The 21,191-nt window shown below is 36.3% G+C and overlaps 2 protein-coding genes across 2 annotated transcripts in view; one reads left to right on the forward strand and one right to left on the reverse strand.

Annotated features, from left to right (window-relative positions):
- LOC149801456 (putative ATP-dependent RNA helicase DDX49) overlaps positions 1 to 21,191 on the reverse strand; it is a 120,866-nt gene that overhangs the window by 29,486 nt on the left and 70,189 nt on the right. The window lies entirely within an intron of this gene.
- On the forward strand, positions 8,383 to 12,261 carry LOC149801457 (uncharacterized). Its single transcript, XM_089955609.1, has one exon. The coding sequence runs from the start codon at positions 8,484 to 8,486 to the stop codon at positions 10,587 to 10,589; it is 2,106 nt and encodes a 701-aa protein (XP_089811735.1). The 5' UTR covers positions 8,383 to 8,483; the 3' UTR covers positions 10,590 to 12,261.

Consider the following 21,191-nt stretch of genomic DNA (forward strand, 5'->3'; position numbering starts at 1 on the left):
GCCATAATGTGCATTCGCTGTTCCACATTGGACTTGGCAGAACTATTTTAATGATTCAGTATTGTTTGTCTCATCTGCAAATGATGAATATGACAATCATTAAAGGCACATGAACTAAGCATATGCATGTGTCTTTAAACATACATAAGGATGGTGACAATGTCAGAAAGGCTCTGTATAAACAGAGTGTATTTGCCATCTATCACTTTTGCTGGCAAAATTGTCAAAAATTACAAAATTACACACGACGTCACAGTGTATAATCTAAGTGTCACATGTGACGTCGCACCTTAGCTCGGTTGCGGAGTGGTGATTAACAACTGCTAGATCTGACGGATCTAAACATTCTTCAGCTTTGACCATTATCCTATTTAAACGTACGCGCTAGTGCTATTAACATTTTAGAACATGGTTACACTTGTTTTGTTGTTCCACAAGAAGTCCGTAAGAAGTCCATAAGCTGTCCGTCGGGTAATCATGTCAGTCATCAGGATCTAAATCAGGAAATATATTCTCTATTCGACATAATATGGCCGCCTGCATCAAATTTGAAACAAGAAACAAGTCACTGAAGTAAACTGAAATACCTTGTTTTCAGGAAACCAAACGCATATCTTCCACCCTTGTGAAAAGCAAGAGGACATGAGGAACCAATCTTAAAGACTTTTAAGCCGTCTGATTTCTGTAACCACATATCCAGTGTCCCATAAATTTGCTTTTATTACTTGCCATATTCTGAATTATGTTGTAAGTAACGTTGTGAATGTCCTCCGTGCCAGTACCATTCAAGTGTTTAACAGCGTTTTACATTAATGAATCCTGTTGTAAGTAACGTTGTGAATTTCCTCCATGCCAATGCCATTCATGTGTGTAACAGCGTATTACATCACTGAATCCTAAAGTTTGTGCACTGTCGTAGCAACAGAAAGCAGTAGAGAAACTGATTTTCTGTCATTTCGCAATTACGAGGATAATTTTAAAGACAAACACAAATATTTCCAGATACTTACTAAATAGGAGTTCATGTTTTTTAATGTATGGTTCACTGAACAAACGAACGGTAAAACGCTGTTCATCACTTATCCCGGTGCTGTCGCAAGGGTCCTAGGCAATGATGGTCTATGCCACAGTAGTGCTGTAGTGCTGTTTACTAGTATTTGTAGATTACGGCATTTATATTGGAAAATATGAACAAGTTTTCCAAAAAATACTGCACGACCTTGCAGAGTGAAGTATTTTGCACTCAAAAAACGAGTTCATAATTTCCCATTCAAATGCAGTAACCTTTTTATTGTAAGCTCAAACTGTTTAAGTATATAAATCTTAACAATAAAAGAAATTACAAGAAATGTAATTTAATTTATTTTTTTTATCCCAAAACAAATTCATAACCGTAGTTTCATCAGTACACAATAACAGTATTCGTACGCACATTGATCCGCCCAGCGACCTTTTAACTTAGTCGCGCGCTCTACATCAGTTTAAAAATATATGTCGTTTTTAAAGTCATCTTGTAAATGAATGCGCATGGATTTTGTTTCTGTGTTGATCCAACAAAATTCTGCTTTTCTTATTATGAGGGGCTGGATTATTGGGTCAACTCAGTGAAATAAGGTGCACGGATTACCACTGGAAATGTAGGCTTCTCGAAATTCCAGTATAGCGTCTGTTTGTAACAGGTTTTGCTGTCTAATCTGAAGAAGTAAGTAAGTACAATTTAAGGAAATTCATGATACAATAATATATATTTATTACCATTTTTATGATCAGCTAAACAAAACATGCTTATTCTGAGTCACTTGCATGTAGCTGTAGGAGGGACCCCAGCTATGACCTGCATCATACAGTGTGTCATCTATCGCTAGCCCAACATTGTATCAAAATTGTCACACGGGAAAAATTGAAAGCAGCTGTTGTTTGACACTCCATTTACCCAGCGGAAATAAAACATTTTTGTCGGATTATTGGTTCTGAGGCTTTTAATTTCCTACCGAAAGATTCATTTGCATTTTTTTCTTGTATTTTGACAGACTTGTAAAATGGCATGTCTCTGACAAATAACATATAGCTCTTGGCCTCAATATGCTTTTTTATGTTATATTGTTTAGACCCTTTAGAGCACTCGTCATATTTTTAACCGTTCTTTTTGCGAAAAGATATGAATATTCTCTTAAATAGTTGTTTCACTGATTAGAAAGGTAGTTTCAATTATTGCGTTTTTTCACGTTTGTTGTTGACATTGCGAATATCACATTTATTCCTTTGTTTCCTTGAAAGTTTAGTTTCTGACTCAGTGAACTCGCCCACATCTTCCACTTTTTCATTTATACTTTCAAACGGACGAAACAGCTGCTTTAGTTCAGTCACAAATAAATGTAATCAACCAAAACCTAAAGCGTCTTCTATACGAGCATACATGGTTTGTTTACAAAGTAGTTCCGAATACATAAAACTATCATTAGGCGTGCACTATGAAGGTGTTCAATATCGTAGAATACTGCATTCTGACAATGTTCATGTAACGGGGCCAAAAATGAGCATTTAATAACAAATGGTTATTTGGTCAATGTGAGCACTTAAATGAAACTTATCATCAGACCTATGCACTGTCTCCCATACTAAAACCAACAAATGTCAAAGTGTGTACAATAGATAAAGTATCACACACTATATACTGAATCTATTGTTTTTATTTGTGTTCCTCAGTTTCCCATAAAGATCTAAAGAGTCATTTGTATTGGATGTGCAGAGAGGCACAATTCTGCCTTAAATAGCTACAAACAAGTAAAGATCTGATTCAGACAAGGAGTATATTTTCAATGATTACTATCTATTTCTAAAAATGCAATCAGTACCGCTATTGCTAGAAAAGGATTAAATTATACAATCATAGAATCACATTTTAATAGATGTTGCAAAACTGCTCCTCTGCTTTTATTTGATTAATTTTATTTCGAAACACTGAATCTCAATTTTGTTACTACTAGGAACTTGAATATTTCCCTGCGTTGGTTAACCTTGCATTCAAAATTAAAGAAAGCCAATATTAAATGTAAAAAATAACTCACAATAGCAACTTTACGTTTTTTCTATGCTACACAAATCCAACAACGAGTGATAAATTCTGTACGACAATTGATGTTTCAAAAGTCACAAGTTTGGGAAAAGTGGTTGAAAATAGAATGACGTACCATCAAATATGGATGAAGATACAACCATACAGAAATCTTTAAATAGTTGTTTCCATAGCATATGCGATTAATAGTGATGGAAGAAATCTTTTACAGCTCTCATTGAATCAGCTTTCTTGGTCAACTGTTCGTGCATTTGGCTGTTGGGCAGATGTCAGCCAGGTGCAATGTGTACACTTAGTGCTTTTCTTTTGCATAATTTACCCATTGTGGTTTTCAATCCCTGATAAGACAATACTTTTAATTGCATTAGTCGGTAAATATAAGGAAGATGTCCGTTGGTCAGAACATAAGCACATGATCAAACCAAGCTGCGTTTATGTGTCTCTATTTTATACCATCTTCTTAAAAGAGAGTCACTGCAAGCAAAGCAAAGATCGAAAAGAAGGCATACACACTTCATACCTTTAAACTGAAACAAAAAAATCTTGCTGGGTTTATAATTTATTCTGAAAATTGAATGAATTGATTGTAACAGAATCGAATAATAAATCTTTGTATTTTCTGAAAATGAATAATTCTTTCTTTGACTGGATTTGATTTGAATCTGGCAAAAATAATGTTGCATGTCCATGAGATCTTGCACTTTTGTGCTTTTATTATTCTGCAAGTGATTCTTGTTTTCGAAATAGCAGAATTCCAAACTCACACATAGAGACAATAAACACACCGATTCATGAATATCTGACATGCCTTCTGAAGCAGACGATATTTTACAAGCTGAGTTATCAAGCATTCCGAACGAATCAGCTAAGTTATAGTCATTTGCCAGTGGAACACCCGAATGATCACAAAAATAAAACTAATTAAATTTCACAAAGACGAACGATGACTAGAAAACAAAATGATATAAATCTTTGACAGAGTATGATCTTTTATGTAGACCTGTCTTTTAGAGCTATGAAACTCAGCATCTATCAGGAGGAACATGGGGGCTACAGCACTTTCACTACTCCTCTTTACAAATGAAATTAAAACTATAGGTAAATGGATATAGGGATTGGAAAGAGAGGGTTCAAAGGCTAAAATTATAACAATTGGATCGATAGTCCTACAGTGTAAGATGCCGACCCTTAGAGTTAGTATGTGGAGGTGGAGGTGGGTGGGAGATACATCTCGCCCATCGTCCATCGTAAGTGTCAGAGTCGATGTCTTACTTTGTTTGACTGCTGGACCCCGATCATTATAACCATTTACCGTTAGTATTAATTTCAATTGTAGGTACACTCTGTAGGTAGAAGACGTGTTAATGAACACCAAAATATATTTAAAGACATGAAAATTGGTTGTCTACGTGTCAGGAGAATAATGAATCAGCAAAGTTGTACATTAAAGCATCAAATCCAAGAGTCATTTGCATGTCAAACAAAACAACGCATTCTTTGCTTTCAATGTTGAACTGCTCTCAGAACACATATGCCAAGTTAGATAAAATATCAAGACCACGCTGTAGAATGTTCAAAACCTTAGATAACCTACCATCGGTAGAATTGCCTGTTTGATGCTAACGTATCTATTACGTTGTTGATGGAGAATCCCCTGTCATACAAATAGCTACGTAGCAGAAGCCTCGCGACAAGAATTCACACATTAAATAAAGCTCTAAGACAGACTGGAGTTACATCTTTGAAAAAGCATAATAAAAATAAAAGAATTATTAACATTATAAGAAACCGTAATTATAAGAGTTTAATGCTATTTTATCTGATCTTATCTTGGTATAAGCTGTCAGTTGCCGACTTAAGCTGCTTTCATAACGCCCATCGAGCGTTAATTCCTGTGGGATTCAGCAGCTGACAGTTTATACAACGATAAACTCGGGAAGTAAAAGATTAAACTCCTTAATATGTTACCCTGTCTTTTTTTCTGTGCATCGTGTTTGTTAAATGTCAGTGCTATATACCGTTAAAAAACCTGAAAATACGATTTTCCTTGTTTCCATTTTAAAGAATGTTCACCGGTTTGCTTTGCAACAACATTCCTGATCATCTGTTGATAGTACTCGTAAAAGTATCCTAGAACGTGCATTGTATGAGCTGAGAGGAATATGTACATTAAGATAATAAACCTGGAGACGAATGCATCTACATCAGGAATCTGTTTCTAATCACTTTCAACCTCAAGTATTACATCTATGACAAAATACGTAATTGATTGTCCATGTTTGTCAGCGAGCTTCTGCTTGTGATTGCGTCTTTAGCTGATATTCTTAAAAGGTCAAAAACGTTTATCTATATTATTTAACAATACGCTTCAATTCATTTTACATAAAGGGATAAAGGCAGGATGGAAATACGACATGTTATATACAGATATATACGGTTAGAGATTCACACTTGTAAAGATGCATGTATATAGACCAAATAGAGACAACCCAAAATTTTATTCCTGATTTTTTTTATTAAAAAGAACCCAAATAAGATCTTAAATAGTTATATTGTAATTGGATGAGACTTTACATTAGCAAAGGATTCAAACTATGACACTTTCAATTGTATAAATGTAAATAATAGAAGGACAAAAATAAGTTATTTTTATACTGGTATTAAATATAGTGTATTCAATATCTAGAAGGGAATTTATATTACGGGCGTCGGACCAGTGACGATGGCGGTCCTGGGTGGTCTGATGCTTGGGTACAGTCCTGCTTTTCTGAAGTCTCCTTTATCTTGTGAACAGAACTAAACTGAAGGATTTCATAACAAAAACCGAAAGAAATCTGGACTTATTTAAGTCTCGATTTTTGTGACTGTTGCTAACGTACAAAATTATTCTTTCTGTTATGTGGCCCGTTGATGATACAACGTGTTGGTGTATCTTGGCCTCTTTGTTATATGGCCAGTTGATGATACAACGTGTTGGTTTATCTTGGCCTCTAATGCATATAACCCTCTGATGGGCCTTTTCCTCACCTCATTGCATTGCACTTTGGTTTATCTTAGAGTTCCAGCTTGTAAACGATATTCCTAAGAAGCTGAATGCGTTGATCCATCACATTCTAATTTGCCTTTTTCGATCTTTAATGATCATTTTTATGCGCCTTGTTCATAGAGCTCTGTTGGTATTTCAAAATATTTTTTGAACCATTGAAAAGACGATGGACCTGTGTTTAAACTGAACAGGGTCTGGTGTGCACGTTTTCTGACCAATGTTTTTACATATTGCCTGACTATCATCCGAGACATTGGGAAGTCTTATTGAATAATATATTTCATGTAGTGGAACTATGCATCCTTCTCATCCTCTGTTACTACAATCTGGGGTCAATATTGGTAGTTATTATTAACACTTCGTATGCGATCGTCAACAGTCTTGACGTGGATCCCAAAATATCTGGACGCTTCAGTGACTGTTATTCTAACCCTCTTGACTACAGAAACAACAACCTCTCGGTCAGGGGCCTCAAACTCAAACCAACTTGAGGGCCGCTTGAGGGCATTTTCGATGGACTAAGGGCCGCACAGCCTTTGTTATATCTAATGAAAACTTGTGACGCCAATCATTTTGCGGGCCACAGGAAACGGCTTGGCGGGCCTCTAGCTCATCAATTCATAGCTCTGCCTTTTTTGGAATTTTGATTTTGAACATAGAGAGAAAATACGCGCGTGTGTGGTAAAGATTTCATTTCATTCTATATCTTAAAACACAAATGTATCTTATGTTATTTAATGATATATGCTATAAAATATGAATAATCTATTGATGTGCCCAAGTGACTCATTAATTCCACAGAAGGATCGTATTGGCGAATACAGAATGAGTATTCCATTTTGTTTTCAACCATACATATCTAGAATATATTTGTGTCTACATTGCCATATTTTAAACCTAAATAAAATGACTTCTGCTTTAGTCTATCCACAAGGTTACAGGAATATCAACTGAAAAAATTTAATACGTTTGCACTTTCATAAGAAGTACTTTATGAAAATATGAAAAATTTACTTAATATCATTGTCATTAGGGTATAGTAAATACAAGGGACACAATTCAAACAGGTCTAAGGTAGTATATGAAAGGGCAACTACTCTGAATCAAATGATGGAAGGCCTCACAGCACTAATTCAGTTCACATAGAAACCAATGCAAACACCATGATATTAAAAATTCAGTAACTTAAAATTTTTGAGTGCTCATGATCCAACCTATATTTATCATTATAGATGAAACCTGGATGTCAGCTTCTGTGTTGAGGAAAGGATATGAGCCGCGCAATTTTCTGGACCTGCATGTGTTTGAAACATGTGCTTTCAATTCTGCACCAAAGAGTCAGGTGCTAATTTTTTTAATGAGTGTTCCAAACTCAAGACTGGCAAAGGACTGAAATTCCATCAATTAAACAACGTCTATATGTTTTTCCACTTACAACTAGGATAAGCTCTCGAAGATTCTTTTTCCTACAGCATAACTTATATTATTAACCAATCCTGGTTTGCCTAACCTATATATACACTATTTTACGTTCACCTTTTTCCAGGTTGGTTCCCATTTTTCAATATCATTAGTGTAGTGTGTCCGGAAATGTGATTAGCACGTATGGATATTGGGTAAAAGAAACAGACGAGTGATCAAGACCTTACATTCAAATTTGACATAAAGAAATAAGACAAATGCTGTTATTTTGTGCATGATAGGGCATGATTACAGTTAAGATAGTTGTTTCCTTTTTTTGAGTGGGTGGACAAATGTCAGTTGCTTAACGTGACAACCGCAAAACATCACCGACGGACCAAACATGTCAAAAGGCCATTAATCTCCGGATAGCAAACGAATTGTCCAAGTTAGATGAAAATTACAAGCGAATGGTGAACGTTAGTCGAAAACTGCAAGAGAATTATGAAAAGTTAGATGAAAAGTCCAAGCGAATGGTCCAAGTTAGTTGAAACGTGCAAACAACTGGTCAATATCAGATGAAAATGCAAGAAAAATGTCAAAGTTACGTGAAAAAAAGCAGAGAACTTCAATATGACACACACCTTATGAACATATAGTCTCCTACCGATCCTTTTAGTCTATACCGAAGCGCAGCTACTGTATTCTTTCATTTTTGGAGCGGTAATTCAATACAAGCTGGTTTTAGCTTGAACCTCTTCATGTGTGTAACTAGGAACATATTTAAAAGGCCGAACAATGAATTCGTTTCATATATTAGCCTTTTATTCAAAAGGATACACTCGGGGAAGTTAGAACTTCGAGTACGCATGTATCGTCTTCATAAGTACGAATTTGGATTTTCTGATCAGTGAAATTCTCCAGACACAAAAACAACGCACTAAACCAAATGTGTTTGAAATGATTAGCGTATTAACACTTCTTGCTTTCATTCATTTATCCCTCGGCTTGCAAGGATGCCAATCAGAAATGCCGAACTTAGCCAAAACGTTGCCTTTGGGAAACATTGAGATTGAATATATAAGTGTGGAAGGACAGTCAGTGGTAATGATTGTTGATAGCAGTTCCAGTGAGAATGATTCACTGCAGTTAATACATAAATACGGTGTTATGGCATATTTTCCAGCCAATATATGTAAATACACCACGTTAGTAAAAATTGATCTGTTGGAAAACAAAATTAGGTACATTAGCAACATATCGTGTCTGATACATCTCGAGATTCTAAATTTGAAAGGAAATGATTTGAGGAGTCTTTTAAATACAACGTTTGTGGGCCTGAAACAATTGATAGCTCTGGATGTTTCAGAAAATAAAATTATGGAAATAGAACCATATGCATTAGTTGGTCTGAACCTGAACATCTCATATATGAACGCAAGTAGCAACAGTCTCACATCAGTAGATATCACCAACATAGTAATGAGCGGACCGTTCTGTATCAGGGACTTTAGCAATAATCAGGTGAGCGAATTAACAAATTTGTTGGATATTGTCTTTGATACAAATAAAACGTACGGTCCTGGAACAGTGACAATGAAAGACAATCCATTTTTAACATGGCCGGAGTTCGATAAGCTTGGTGTTCCAAATTTAGTTGAGCTTGGTGCTCTCTTTGACTTTAGTTTTAATTTTCTGGGTGCTAATTTCACATGTGACTGCAAAATGGAACCATTTCTCAGTCTTGCCGAAGAAGTGATCCAAAGAATTTGGACAAATGTATATGATGTTAAATGCACTAACCCGCCTAGCTTGAAAGGCGTTTCAATAGTGAGCTTGACAAAGAATGGTCGTTTGGATGAATTTGTGTGTCCCATCAACGTTGAAAAAGGCTGCCCACTTAAATGTAACTGTACAGAACAGCCTAAAAAAAGCAGGCTAACAGTCGACTGCCAAGACGTTGGCTTAACTAAGCTGCCTGATCATCTGCCAAAAACTTCATTTTCATATGAATTAAATGTGTGTAATAATAACATATCTGTATTAGATGCAAGGGATTATTTGAAAAATGTTTCCGTTCTAATGATCTGCAATAACAAGCTTCAAAGAATAGATGTAGCAGCAATAGACTTGATAAACAATATCACTAATCTGTCTCTGGCAAATAACGGGGGATTTTTACAAAGCCTACCCAAATCTATTCAGTATATACCTGCTACTTCGTTGGATTTACGTAATTTAATCATCTTCTGTGACTGTGACACCATCTGGGTATCCGAATGGTTGCAGTTTCGCCAAGTGGATTCGGACACTGTCTACTGCCATACAGAAAGTTACGGCCGTTTAAAAGCCATTGATTTCAAACACGTTCATGGAGATAAATGTAAAGTAAAAGATTTTACAACCATGATCATAAGCATCTGCATTGCTGTCGTTTCAATACTTATCATATTGACTACTGTGATAAGTTACAAATTTCGGTACGAACTTAGAATTTTACTACGAAGACAAGACAATTCCGTCTGTAAATTTAAATACGATGTTTATATATCCTTTGATGAGAACAACGAGCGCTTACTCACATGGGTGAAAAAAATCCTCGTGCCTTATTTGGATAATTGCGGATATTGTACTTACCTTCCAATGAGAGACTGTTTGCCGGGAGATATTACTGACGAAGATGCTCAAAATGTACTACACGAGACGAGGTGTTTTCTTGTCATAGTGTCCTCCAGTTATCTTTGCCAGCAGGGTCGACCGCGGACAGAAATAGAATGGAAGTATGCCTGGCACCTGTATGTCAGGGACAAACATAGGAAAATCGTAATGATCAACTTTGACCACCTACCTGCGAGCCGTGTAGATCCCCCGAAAATCAAGGCTTTTATCAGGGTAAGGAAGGCGCTTGACTTCAAAAACAGAGACGGGATGCATCTTAATGACATTGCCAGAGAGATCGGACACGGAAGAAGAATTAATCGACGAAGTGTTCTGCGTTCTGCGTTCCCAAATATTCTGTTAAGACACAGACCTAGAGTAAACATTGAACTATCTGATCTTGCGTGAGTATTCGTGAGCTATAAAACTGATGATATGACAGAAGACCTTGACCATGCCGAAAACAACACTTTGTACTACAACCCACGGAATCGTATTATTAAACAACTTTCACATATTTTATATTTTTTGAATACGAGTTTGAGCTAGTGTTTTATGCGAAATTCACATACAAAACGTAATATTGCCTTGAGATGATGGTTGGCATTGAGATCTGTTTTGGTGGAGAAGGTCTTGAAATTTTAGATGAGTGCTGTTTGTTTAAAAAATATGACTATGTATTTTCAGGATATTTTGGAAAATTACTTGCATTGTGGGTTAGTCATTGCAGAACTTTGCAGGCAAGACGGAGAGGTTGGTTTGTTTTGGTTGCACAACGGTTATTTCTTGTAAATCAGCACGTTAAGTTTTATTAGCCTTAATATTTCCATCAACAATATGCAAGGATGGATACAATACTTGTTGTACTGTCTGCGTGGTTCGAGTTTCGGGTTTGGCCAATGTGGGTATGTGAGAAAGCTTGACGGTAGCTCATTGTGGGTCGGAGGTTCTTTCCAGAGTTTTCCTGGGTTCTTCCTCCACCATTAATACTGGCCGCCATGTATGGCCTGTCTTGTACTGAAAGCTGGAGTTAAACCCTACAACAACACGAACAAGTACAAGAACAACAATACTTGTCCATTCCCATGCTTATTCAGCCATGCTGATCAAGCTAGTTTTAATACCTGCGTTATGGCGTAGAACACGCTAATTTGATGATGGGAGCTTTCCGATTATTCATTGATATCTATATGACCAAAGTCATATTATTCCACCGCTGACTCGAAGAAGTGACAATATTATTTCTTCCATTTTGCTAGTCTCCATTATCGTTGTCTTAGAATACTGACTTTCGTTTCCTTTTTATTCTCCAGTACTGTTTTGGGTTGGTGTTCATCCCACATGCATCTGTATATAACGATCATCAAACTGTTAACAGCGTAAATCCATATACAACAGCCGGTCTGGATCTATGCTGTCCGTGTTACTTACTTGTTCCACATTTTGCTCTACTTGTCATTTCAGGCAAATAGACTTTGATGATCATGCACCAGCAGATCAGGGTCTGTTCAATCCATTCTACTTATTACGGTCAAATTTGTAATATTTGTTATGGCAGGCATACAATGTTGATTTTTAGGAAAAGCCTATCACACGATGCCAGATCTGAATAGTCATTTTCGTTTTACTTATCATAATCATCGTTTTTGTCTACTTCTTATATCAGGCCGATATTATAGAGTTTGATGGATTTTCTGTCATGCTAGGAAGATGTTGGTCTATACTTTTCGCAGTTGGGTGGGTGATGTGAACATTATGTTTAGAACAGTACAATTTACGAATCGTGACATACTAATCTAATTTCCAAATGTTTTTGTTTTTAGATTAAACCAATTATGTAGATTATTCTGTGTATTTGCGCAGTCGACAAAAAAAAAAAAAAAAAAGATACAATTTTATCATGTCTCCACTTTGTCACGTGTAAACCAACTTGCAATGTTTTAAAAATCATTTTATTTTTTTTTGAAGCATCATGTGTAATGATTTCTTGTTCATGGTTTTCTGCGTTGGTGTGTGTGATAAGATGCAGTGAATTAAAATGAATGAATTTTAAAATAATAAAATATTACAGAAGTTACAATTATTTTTTATTATTGTAATTTTATCTTATGAGGAATTCACTTTTTAATCCATTATTTTGAAAAGTGAATTCCTAATAAGAATGACGGTTAAGTACACTAAGTTTTAAAACTCTTTACTTGAGGCTGATATTCTCTAGGGTCAAATTAAAGGAATCGGAGAGGTGTCAAATCCAAGAGCTATTGAGGAAACAATGTACACGTATGGGGCCAAACTAATTGCATCAGATCACACACATTATCAAAATGGAAATAACTTGCCTATTTAATTGTTTATACAGTTCTGTAGAATTAATGTTGCATTACATAAACGGATATAACGGACATTAAGAGAAAAACCCTGTGATAAGGAACACCTGGCTAATTAGAATACTTAGCTTACTAAGTAAATAAAATAAAATTATATATTTGCAATATTTTAATCTTTTTAGGCCTGATACAAAGAGAGAAACCGCTCCGGTAGCCTAGTAGTTAGAGCGTCCGCCTCGGATGCGGGAGGCCACGGGTTCGAACCCCGACCAAGTCATATGAAAGACTTATAAAAATGGTACTAGCCGCTACCTCATTAGGCGCTCAGCATTAAGAACTTAGTGTTAGGACTGGTCGGCCTGGTGTTAGGATAATGTGACTGGTTGGGACATCGTGCTACATGTCTTCGGCATGATGTCCCAGTGCTAGACATCACTATAAACTGCGACACTGCAGACATCGTAGCGATATGATTGAAACATTGTTAAAGCTACGTTAAAATTCCAAATATCAGTCTCTCTCTCTCTTTCTCTCTCTCTCTCTCTCTCTCTCTCTCTGATACAAAGATACATCAACAACTTGATCCACTGAACTTTCTCCTCATTACTTCTGTATCACTCGAATGACGAAGACAAATGGTATAGCCCCAGACTCTGAAATACATACTCACGCTGCACTTCATAAAAATCAATTCATGACATTCTGATTTAGGATCGATGCTGCACTGCAATTCATTGACTTCAGTACTAAACTGATCTGACCTGAAGAAGTTCAAACAAACCAACAATGACTAGAAAGGTTTTACAACTAAAGCATTGTATCGTATTGATTCCTGAGTGGGAAATAACGGTGAATACCCACTACTGAAAAATTATTGTTTTTTTTTGTATAACATTTAATAGGAAACACTGGCTATTTTAGATCATGAACAAATAGCAGTGAATGCCCACTGCTGGAAATGTATAGTTTTTAATAGGATTCAATTGGAAATCATGGGTATTTTAAACCATAACCTTAAAGGATTTAATGTTCTGGAATATCCGATAAGTAATGAACAAAATTTATGTCACAGTTATAACACAGAAGGCACAACACCTTATCATTAGGTGTACTTGATATAAAGATTTGAGGATCCTACATTAACAAACTTAAACCAATTCCTAATTTACCTACCTTTAAGAAACAACTTAGTAAACAAAAAACCCCTCAAAAGTCACATTTATATTTGGTTATTTAGGATTTCAGCTTCGATAAGTTTCACTGTACGAGAAACTGGAAAAGGCATCTTTCTTTGAAATTGTACTTTGGGGCTATTTGTTAAAATCATTAATCATGTGTTACATAATTGACGTACGGAATATACTTAAATATATGATCTTGTTTTCGTCACAAATTTTAAAGGAATAATGTCCCGGAAGCTTTAGGGCAAAGCTGAAAAGATGGTGAAAATTGAAAAGAATCGATAGAAAGATTATGTAAATTTTGCAGCAATATTGTAATTTGAGATTTATTTCAAATTTGATTCAGATATAGAAATACGACTCTCTCTCTCTCTCTCTTTATATATATATGGACAACCGAATCCAATCTAGCTATCCTTAACAATGGAGCAGGAACAAGATTAGACCCCATCAAAGGTGCACTATCAGTAATCGACCTCACCATAGTCACTCCTAAATTGGCCCAAATCTCAGATTGGGAAGTTAATCAAAGCAGCACCCTTGGAAGCGATCACTTCCCTATCATACTCACCCTCAATATAATGACACAAACATACCCAACTAACAACATATCAAGGTGGAGGTGTGACAAAGCCGATTGGAATAAATTTAAAATCGCCCTCTCAACAATAACTCTAGCAGATCTTTATAATGATACCATCTATCAATACAATCTAAATGCAATGAACGCCCTAAGTGAGGCAGCTAAAATAAGTATACAGAGAACACCAGGACAACAAATTAAACCCACTGTCCCATGTTGGAACCAAGACTGTAATGTAGCTCAAAAAAGCGGGGTAAAAAGCCCTTAATCGATTTAAACACACAGGGAACTCCAATGACTTTAGAATTTACAACAATAGGGAAAAAGAAATGAAAACAATAATCCAAAATGCAAAAGAAAAGTCCTGGCAAGCCTTCTGTTCTAACATAAACTTCAAAACAAACGCAAAACGGGTATGGGACAAACAATCTAAATTAAACAAGGATTTCACAAAGAAGAATGGATATCTGCACTTGCTAAGAAAAAGGCAACCTCACACTGAGGAGACCAACTTGGCTATGAAATATACAAACACATCCCGGAAAACACAACCGAAATTATACTAGATCTACTAAATAAAAGCTGGCGGAAGGGCCAACTACCCAAAAGATGGAAAAAAGCTATCGTCATTCCAATACCCAAACCTGGCAAAAACCCAAATGACATCAATGCATACAGACCCATATCTCTAACTGATAACATATACAAAATAATGGAAACAATGATTAACAAAGACTAAGATACCATATAGAAAGCAACAACTACATTGCAGAAACACAAAGCGGCTTTCCAACAAAAGATCCACCCTGGACCAATTGTTCAGACTCGAAGCAAGCATCAAGCTAGCATTTAATGCAAAATGCAAATCAATAGACATGTAATCGCAGTATTTCTCAAACTAGAAAACGCATTCGATTTTGTCTGGACAAAAGGTCTTATTGCGAAATTTAATCTATACGAAATAACTGGCCGCATACATAACTGGATAGCAGACTTCCTAACAGATCGGAAGATACTGACAAAAGTAGGGGATCAATATTCAGATATATATAACCTAGGAAACGGTATGCCACAAGGTAGGGTGCTTAGCCCCACTTTATTCAATATCATGGTAAACGACCTTGACACTATAATTAACAAATATAAGGTAGATTTATCCCAATGTGCTGACGATAGCGGGATTTGGAAAGCAGGCAATCCAAACAGCAAAACAGTCATATGGAAAATACAATATAGTCTTAACCAAATAGGTCGGTGGGCAGGTAAATTGGGGGCCAACCAAGAAACGCTTTTAACAATATATAAGGCACTTATAAGAGCAAAAATAGATTACGGATGCCAAGTCTATGCATCAGCTAACCAAACATCACTTAGTAAACTAGATTCTATACAATATAAGGCACTAATCATTTGCACTGGAGCACTAAATTCAACCTCTCTAGAAGAGCTCCAAATACTGACAGGAGAACTACCACTGCATCTAAGAGGAAACGAAAGCATATTAAGATATGCCGCACGAGTTTCGATTCACAAAACAAGTCACCCCAACAGGAAAATTATCCAACAAAGTAATATGCCTTTCAATAAACAACTGAAACCACAACCACCCGGTGCAAAAATAATTCATGAACTAACTAAAGATCTTATCCTACCCAATCTACAAACTGAACAATGCAGTTACCCCGACCCAACACCACGGACGGAGGTAACCCTAATTGTAACACAATAGCCCTTACTTTTGGCAACACGCAAGACCAGGTACATGATATAAGGACAAAAATAACAGCCGAGCTAGAAAAAAAATACATAGGGTACACCAAGATATACATCGATGGCTCAAAAATTACAAAACCGTACAACACTGCTGCGGCAATAGTAATCTCTAAAACCAACACCGAATTCGGAGCTAGATTACACGACACCTGCTCCATTTACACAGCCGAATTCTGAGCCATTATTGAAGCTTAAAATGGATCGAACTAACAAACACTAGACAAGCAGTTATCATTAGTGACTCCCTTAGCGTCATCAACTCGATTAAATCAAACCAGTCTAACACAAGAAGAAATTTCCTGAAGGAAACCAACCACTTGATTAAACAACTGCTAAATAACAAACATATAATAGAGTTCATGTGGGTGCCCTCCCATATCGGACTAGCAGGTAACGAGAAAGCATACCAATTAGCTAAACAATATCTCCATGAACCTGAAGCCATAGTATTATACTACAGCGTCCAAGAATTGTATAGCATCATCAAAATTAAAATCGACAATAAGTGGCAACAACAATGGGATAGCAGCAAAAAGGGACGCAAGCTATACTCCATACTAAATAAGGTCGTAAGACATACCAACCAACCACAACTCGTTATAAGTCAGGATCAAAAACTTATCAATAGGATTCTAATAGGCAAAACTAAATTAGCCAGCAGTTTTGGGAAATATTTGACAATCAACATAAACTCAAATGGCAAATGCCCACATTGTCCACTCCAAGAAGATTTAGAATATGTTTTTAACACCTGCCGTAAATATGGAACCCAAAGAACTAGGTTTAGGACTAAACAACATAAAATAGGGTCCCCACCGACCTATCCAGATTCCCTCAAAGAACAAAACGTAAATAAGGACATTACTTATAAAAATATTATACACTTCCTCACCGACATTGGGAAAAACGGGAGGAATTTAAACAAACGTGTATGACCCGCTAAACAATAAATAAATACCTTTCAGTTAATTACAACTAGGGGACAGGCTAACAAACTAAATGTAAGGAACAACAAGACCAGATGTCTTTGACATGTCTTAGCGACCCGAGTATTCGGCAAAGATATCTGTCTTATCAAAATAGATTTAGCCTGAAAATATCATTGCATAAATTACTCTATCCACAAACTAGGATAATAATCAAAACAAAGTAAGTCCACGCCTACCAAAACTAGTAGACAGGCTAACAAACATAAAATTAGGGAATAAATAAGAACAGATGTCTTTGACAACTCTTAGCGACCCGAATATTCGGCAAAGATATATGTTTAATCAAAATAGATTTAGCCTGAAAATAAAATAACATCACAAATTAAACAAAATAGGAACAATTATCATAACTAGTAGACAGGCTAATAAACTTAAAATTAGGGAATAAATAAGATCAGATGAAAATAAAATAACAAGATACTAGTAGCATCATCCAAAAAACTAGGAAAATAAATCAAACATAATGATAGATTAGCAGGTACTTAGCCCAACCATAAACCTTTAAAAAAATTAATTAATTATTTTTCTAGGGCGCCAAAATCCTACAACATGAAATTAAGGACACTAGCATATTTTCCTACCGCAAGGTGACCGCAGATCATCTGTAGTACAACAAACTCAACTGCACTAAGGCACAGCCTCTCCTCGGGGCACTAAAAACAATTAGAACACCTAGATAAGACCCAGAAAATACTAGAATATATAAGGTGGTCTAAAAATCCCAAGTCCATCAGGCCCCGCTGCACAATGCGGCAACCAAATACCTAGCGAAACTAGTTATGACCCTAAACTTAAGAATATATGAGGTGGTCCAAACCCCAAGGACCATTGGGCCCAGCTGCACAAAGCGGCGCACCAACAAGCCTAGGAAAGTTTAAATAACCATACATAAAAGGGTGAACCCAAACCAAGAACCACCCCACCCAAATCAGACTCAATAGATAAAGTTTAAATAACCCTACAGACTATCAATAATCGATCACTGGTGCGGTACTATCATTACATTTATATATATATATAAAAAACACTCCAAAAAAAAGGCACAGAATATATCTCCAAAAATTCGTCAAGACGACAATTCATTACCCTCTTGGCAAGGGAGTCACAAATTATTCCCTGGATAAACCAAGATGCCATCCTAGTGAGCGGGCTCCTCCGGACCGAACCTTCCCACTCGCTACCGCCGGACATTAAATTAATAAACGTGCATAGCACATATTAAATACATGAAGGGAGAAGCACTTTTTCCTCTCTTCATGAACATTTAATTAACCCTCCACATGGGAATAAAAGCTTAGGTGTCCCGATGTGACCTCATAGTGGAGACCAATCGCTACTGGAGTCAAATACAGCTTGGTTGACACCTAGCGCAGCTAAGGCAGACCGAATTGCTACCTTTAACTCGAGTGTGTGCTGGGTCTATCCCCATTCGAGTATAGCCTTACATTCAGGCCGCTAGGGTCTATGAAGCCAGTCATATTGACCCAAGACCTGACGGGTCAATTAAATAGTGCATTTTATGCACAGTAATGCCTGGGGGATGAGGCCCTAATCCTTCCCCCGGGATTAATTAAATAATCCGCTTGTGGACCTTAATCAGACGTACATGCCCGTATGGGCGAAAACGTCTATAATCTAAATGATAATGATGATTTGCACCTTTCATCAGTGAATAAACCAAGATAACAAGTAACCACCTTGATAAAATGCAGGAGCTGCAAGACGTTCTGGATAATTTGGGAATGATAGAAAAAATGTTAGTCAAACTGAATTACGATTTTTATTCTTACAGTCCCCGTCGAGTCAAGATGGAAAATCAATAATCTAAGAAAATCAAAGGACATATTAAAGGAAATGATTAAAGAAGAAAAGGAAGAGAAGAAGGATGAAGAGGACAGAATAAGAATGAAGTAATGGAATGAAAAGATAAAAAAGGAATAGGAGATAAGAAGAGGAAGAAAGAGGAAGAGGAGAAGGAAAAACTTGAGGAACAAATAAGAAAAAGAAGACGACAGCAATAACAAAACTAAGAAGATGATGGAGGAAAAAAAGAAGCTAGAAGAAGAAGAAGAAGAAGAAGAAGAAGAAACCCAAAAGCCCTTTTCAGGGCCACTTCATTGCCTCGAAAAGTTTTGCTTTCTTGCCTATTAAACAGTACCGTGACGTCACCCACCTGTTCCATTCCTATTGTCCATATACAGTCCAAATAATTTTTTGTTCCTCTATAGTCCCACCCATGTTAAAATTCCCCATGATAAATTCCCGTTGTCCCTGCGGTAAAACCCAGTTTAACATTGAAGTCCCATTGCCCCTATATTATCCTCTTTCACTACTAATGGGTTCCGGAGGTAAATTTTTTAAGGTATGGGTGGGTAAAATATCTTGTTACGCCATTTGATTTAGATCCTGTCACATCCATTCCTGTCAGACGATGATATAGTTTCTGCTCGAAAACTTGAGAAGGACCTAAAAACTGAAACCAAATTTAGTACAAGTGTTTACTTTTCTAAAAATATTTGCCTTATTTTAGCTGAACCTATTCGTGCCGCTTTCAAACTCACAGATACACACACACACACACACACACACACACACACATATATATATATATATATATATATATATATATATATATATATATATATATATATATATATATATATATATATATATATATATGATAATAACCCGGACAGTTAATGTAACATGTGTCATGAAAATACTTTATGGTACCTCAAGAATGCAAAGTTAATTTTACAAGATCACAGGATTTTACTTATTTAATAGGTTTAGTGCTTCAGAATGCGAGCTACCTGAAAACTAATCAAATCAAAACATTAAGACATAAATCATTATTTCAATGGATGTATATACAGTGGCACCCAGCTGGTGGAGCCGCTTGATAGTTTTTGTTTTTTGGAGAAACTAATGCTTGTTTATCATGTCGAGGCTTTGCACTAAACCCTCGGACTATATGAACAGGAGGCATAGACAATGTCGATCGTATCAATGGGATGTAATCCGCTATTGTTGCAGGCTAGCGAATGGTCATGTGCCATTGTGTAAACCACCTAAGTGGCAATATCGTTGACCTGTTTAATAATGACCGAATAAACCATCTGACCGGAAAGACCTTAAATAAGTCTTTACGTAAGTGAGAATAAGGTCGAGTTCACAATTTAACACTGTTAGGGAAAAAGAGATGATCTCATGTTATTAAACATGTTTCTTTGTTTTCAAAGTCGTGAAGGCATGTGTTGAGGCATTTGGTTACTTGGAATGCTTTTACCTGTTCATTTTTGTAATCACAACAATTACTTGTGCAATGAAGATATATTTTCAAATCTTTTCACTGCGTAAATGCATGATGCTGAAATCTGAATATATCATACAAGTATAGTCAAATGTAACCACCAGAAAATGAATGAATCATACGATAAAGTAAACTGTCTCCCAGGCCGTCTGCTGCGCTCGATGACACACAAAACAAACAACGCAGAAGTGCTATAGCAACGATGAATTACATTGTTGGCTCTCTCAGCCAGTCAGGCGCAGTGAACTGTATATAAATCAGATATGTTTATTTTGGCCTGAAACCAGAAACAACAGAATAAAAAACAAAAACAAGTTAGCCTACTCGACCTTTTGCTTAAAAAGAAATGTTACAAACTCACCTAACCATGTGTGATCGTTGTTCTTCAATGATATATAACAAAATATATCTTATTGATACAATTTAGCTGCAGAATTTATCAACACCACACGCTCACTCCTCAAAAAACAAAAAAAAACAACAACAACAAAAAAAAACAAGAGTCCCTCGAAGGGACTGGCGCTCTACTGACTGAATAGAATCTTCAGGAATTCAAGATAAGACCATTTCTTCCTTTTTAATGAGTTGTGTTGAAACATCGTTGATATTCTCCTGTGATAACAAAATTTTCAAATTTGCTTGTCATAGAAAATGTCAAGTTGGCGCAAGTTTCATTCATGACCCAATATAAATTCATAGATAATCTGATGGATATTCATGTTGATATGACTTTCCATTTTGAAAGAACAACGATGACATTCTGTATGAAACGGACCAAGGCCACTTTTTGTGTGACCTGCTATATTTAACCAGGCATGCAGGGGGAATTGTGATACTACTATTT

This window comes from Sinohyriopsis cumingii, chromosome 4 (assembly GCF_028554795.1).
Source record: "Sinohyriopsis cumingii isolate HCF-2022 chromosome 4, ASM2855479v2, whole genome shotgun sequence".
NCBI lineage: Eukaryota > Metazoa > Mollusca > Bivalvia > Unionida > Unionidae > Sinohyriopsis > Sinohyriopsis cumingii.

What these genes read in the sequence shown, in the direction of transcription:
- LOC149801457 (XM_089955609.1), top strand. Translation starts at nt 8,484, where the DNA reads ATGATTAGCGTATTAACACTTCTTGCTTTCATTCATTTATCCCTCGGC.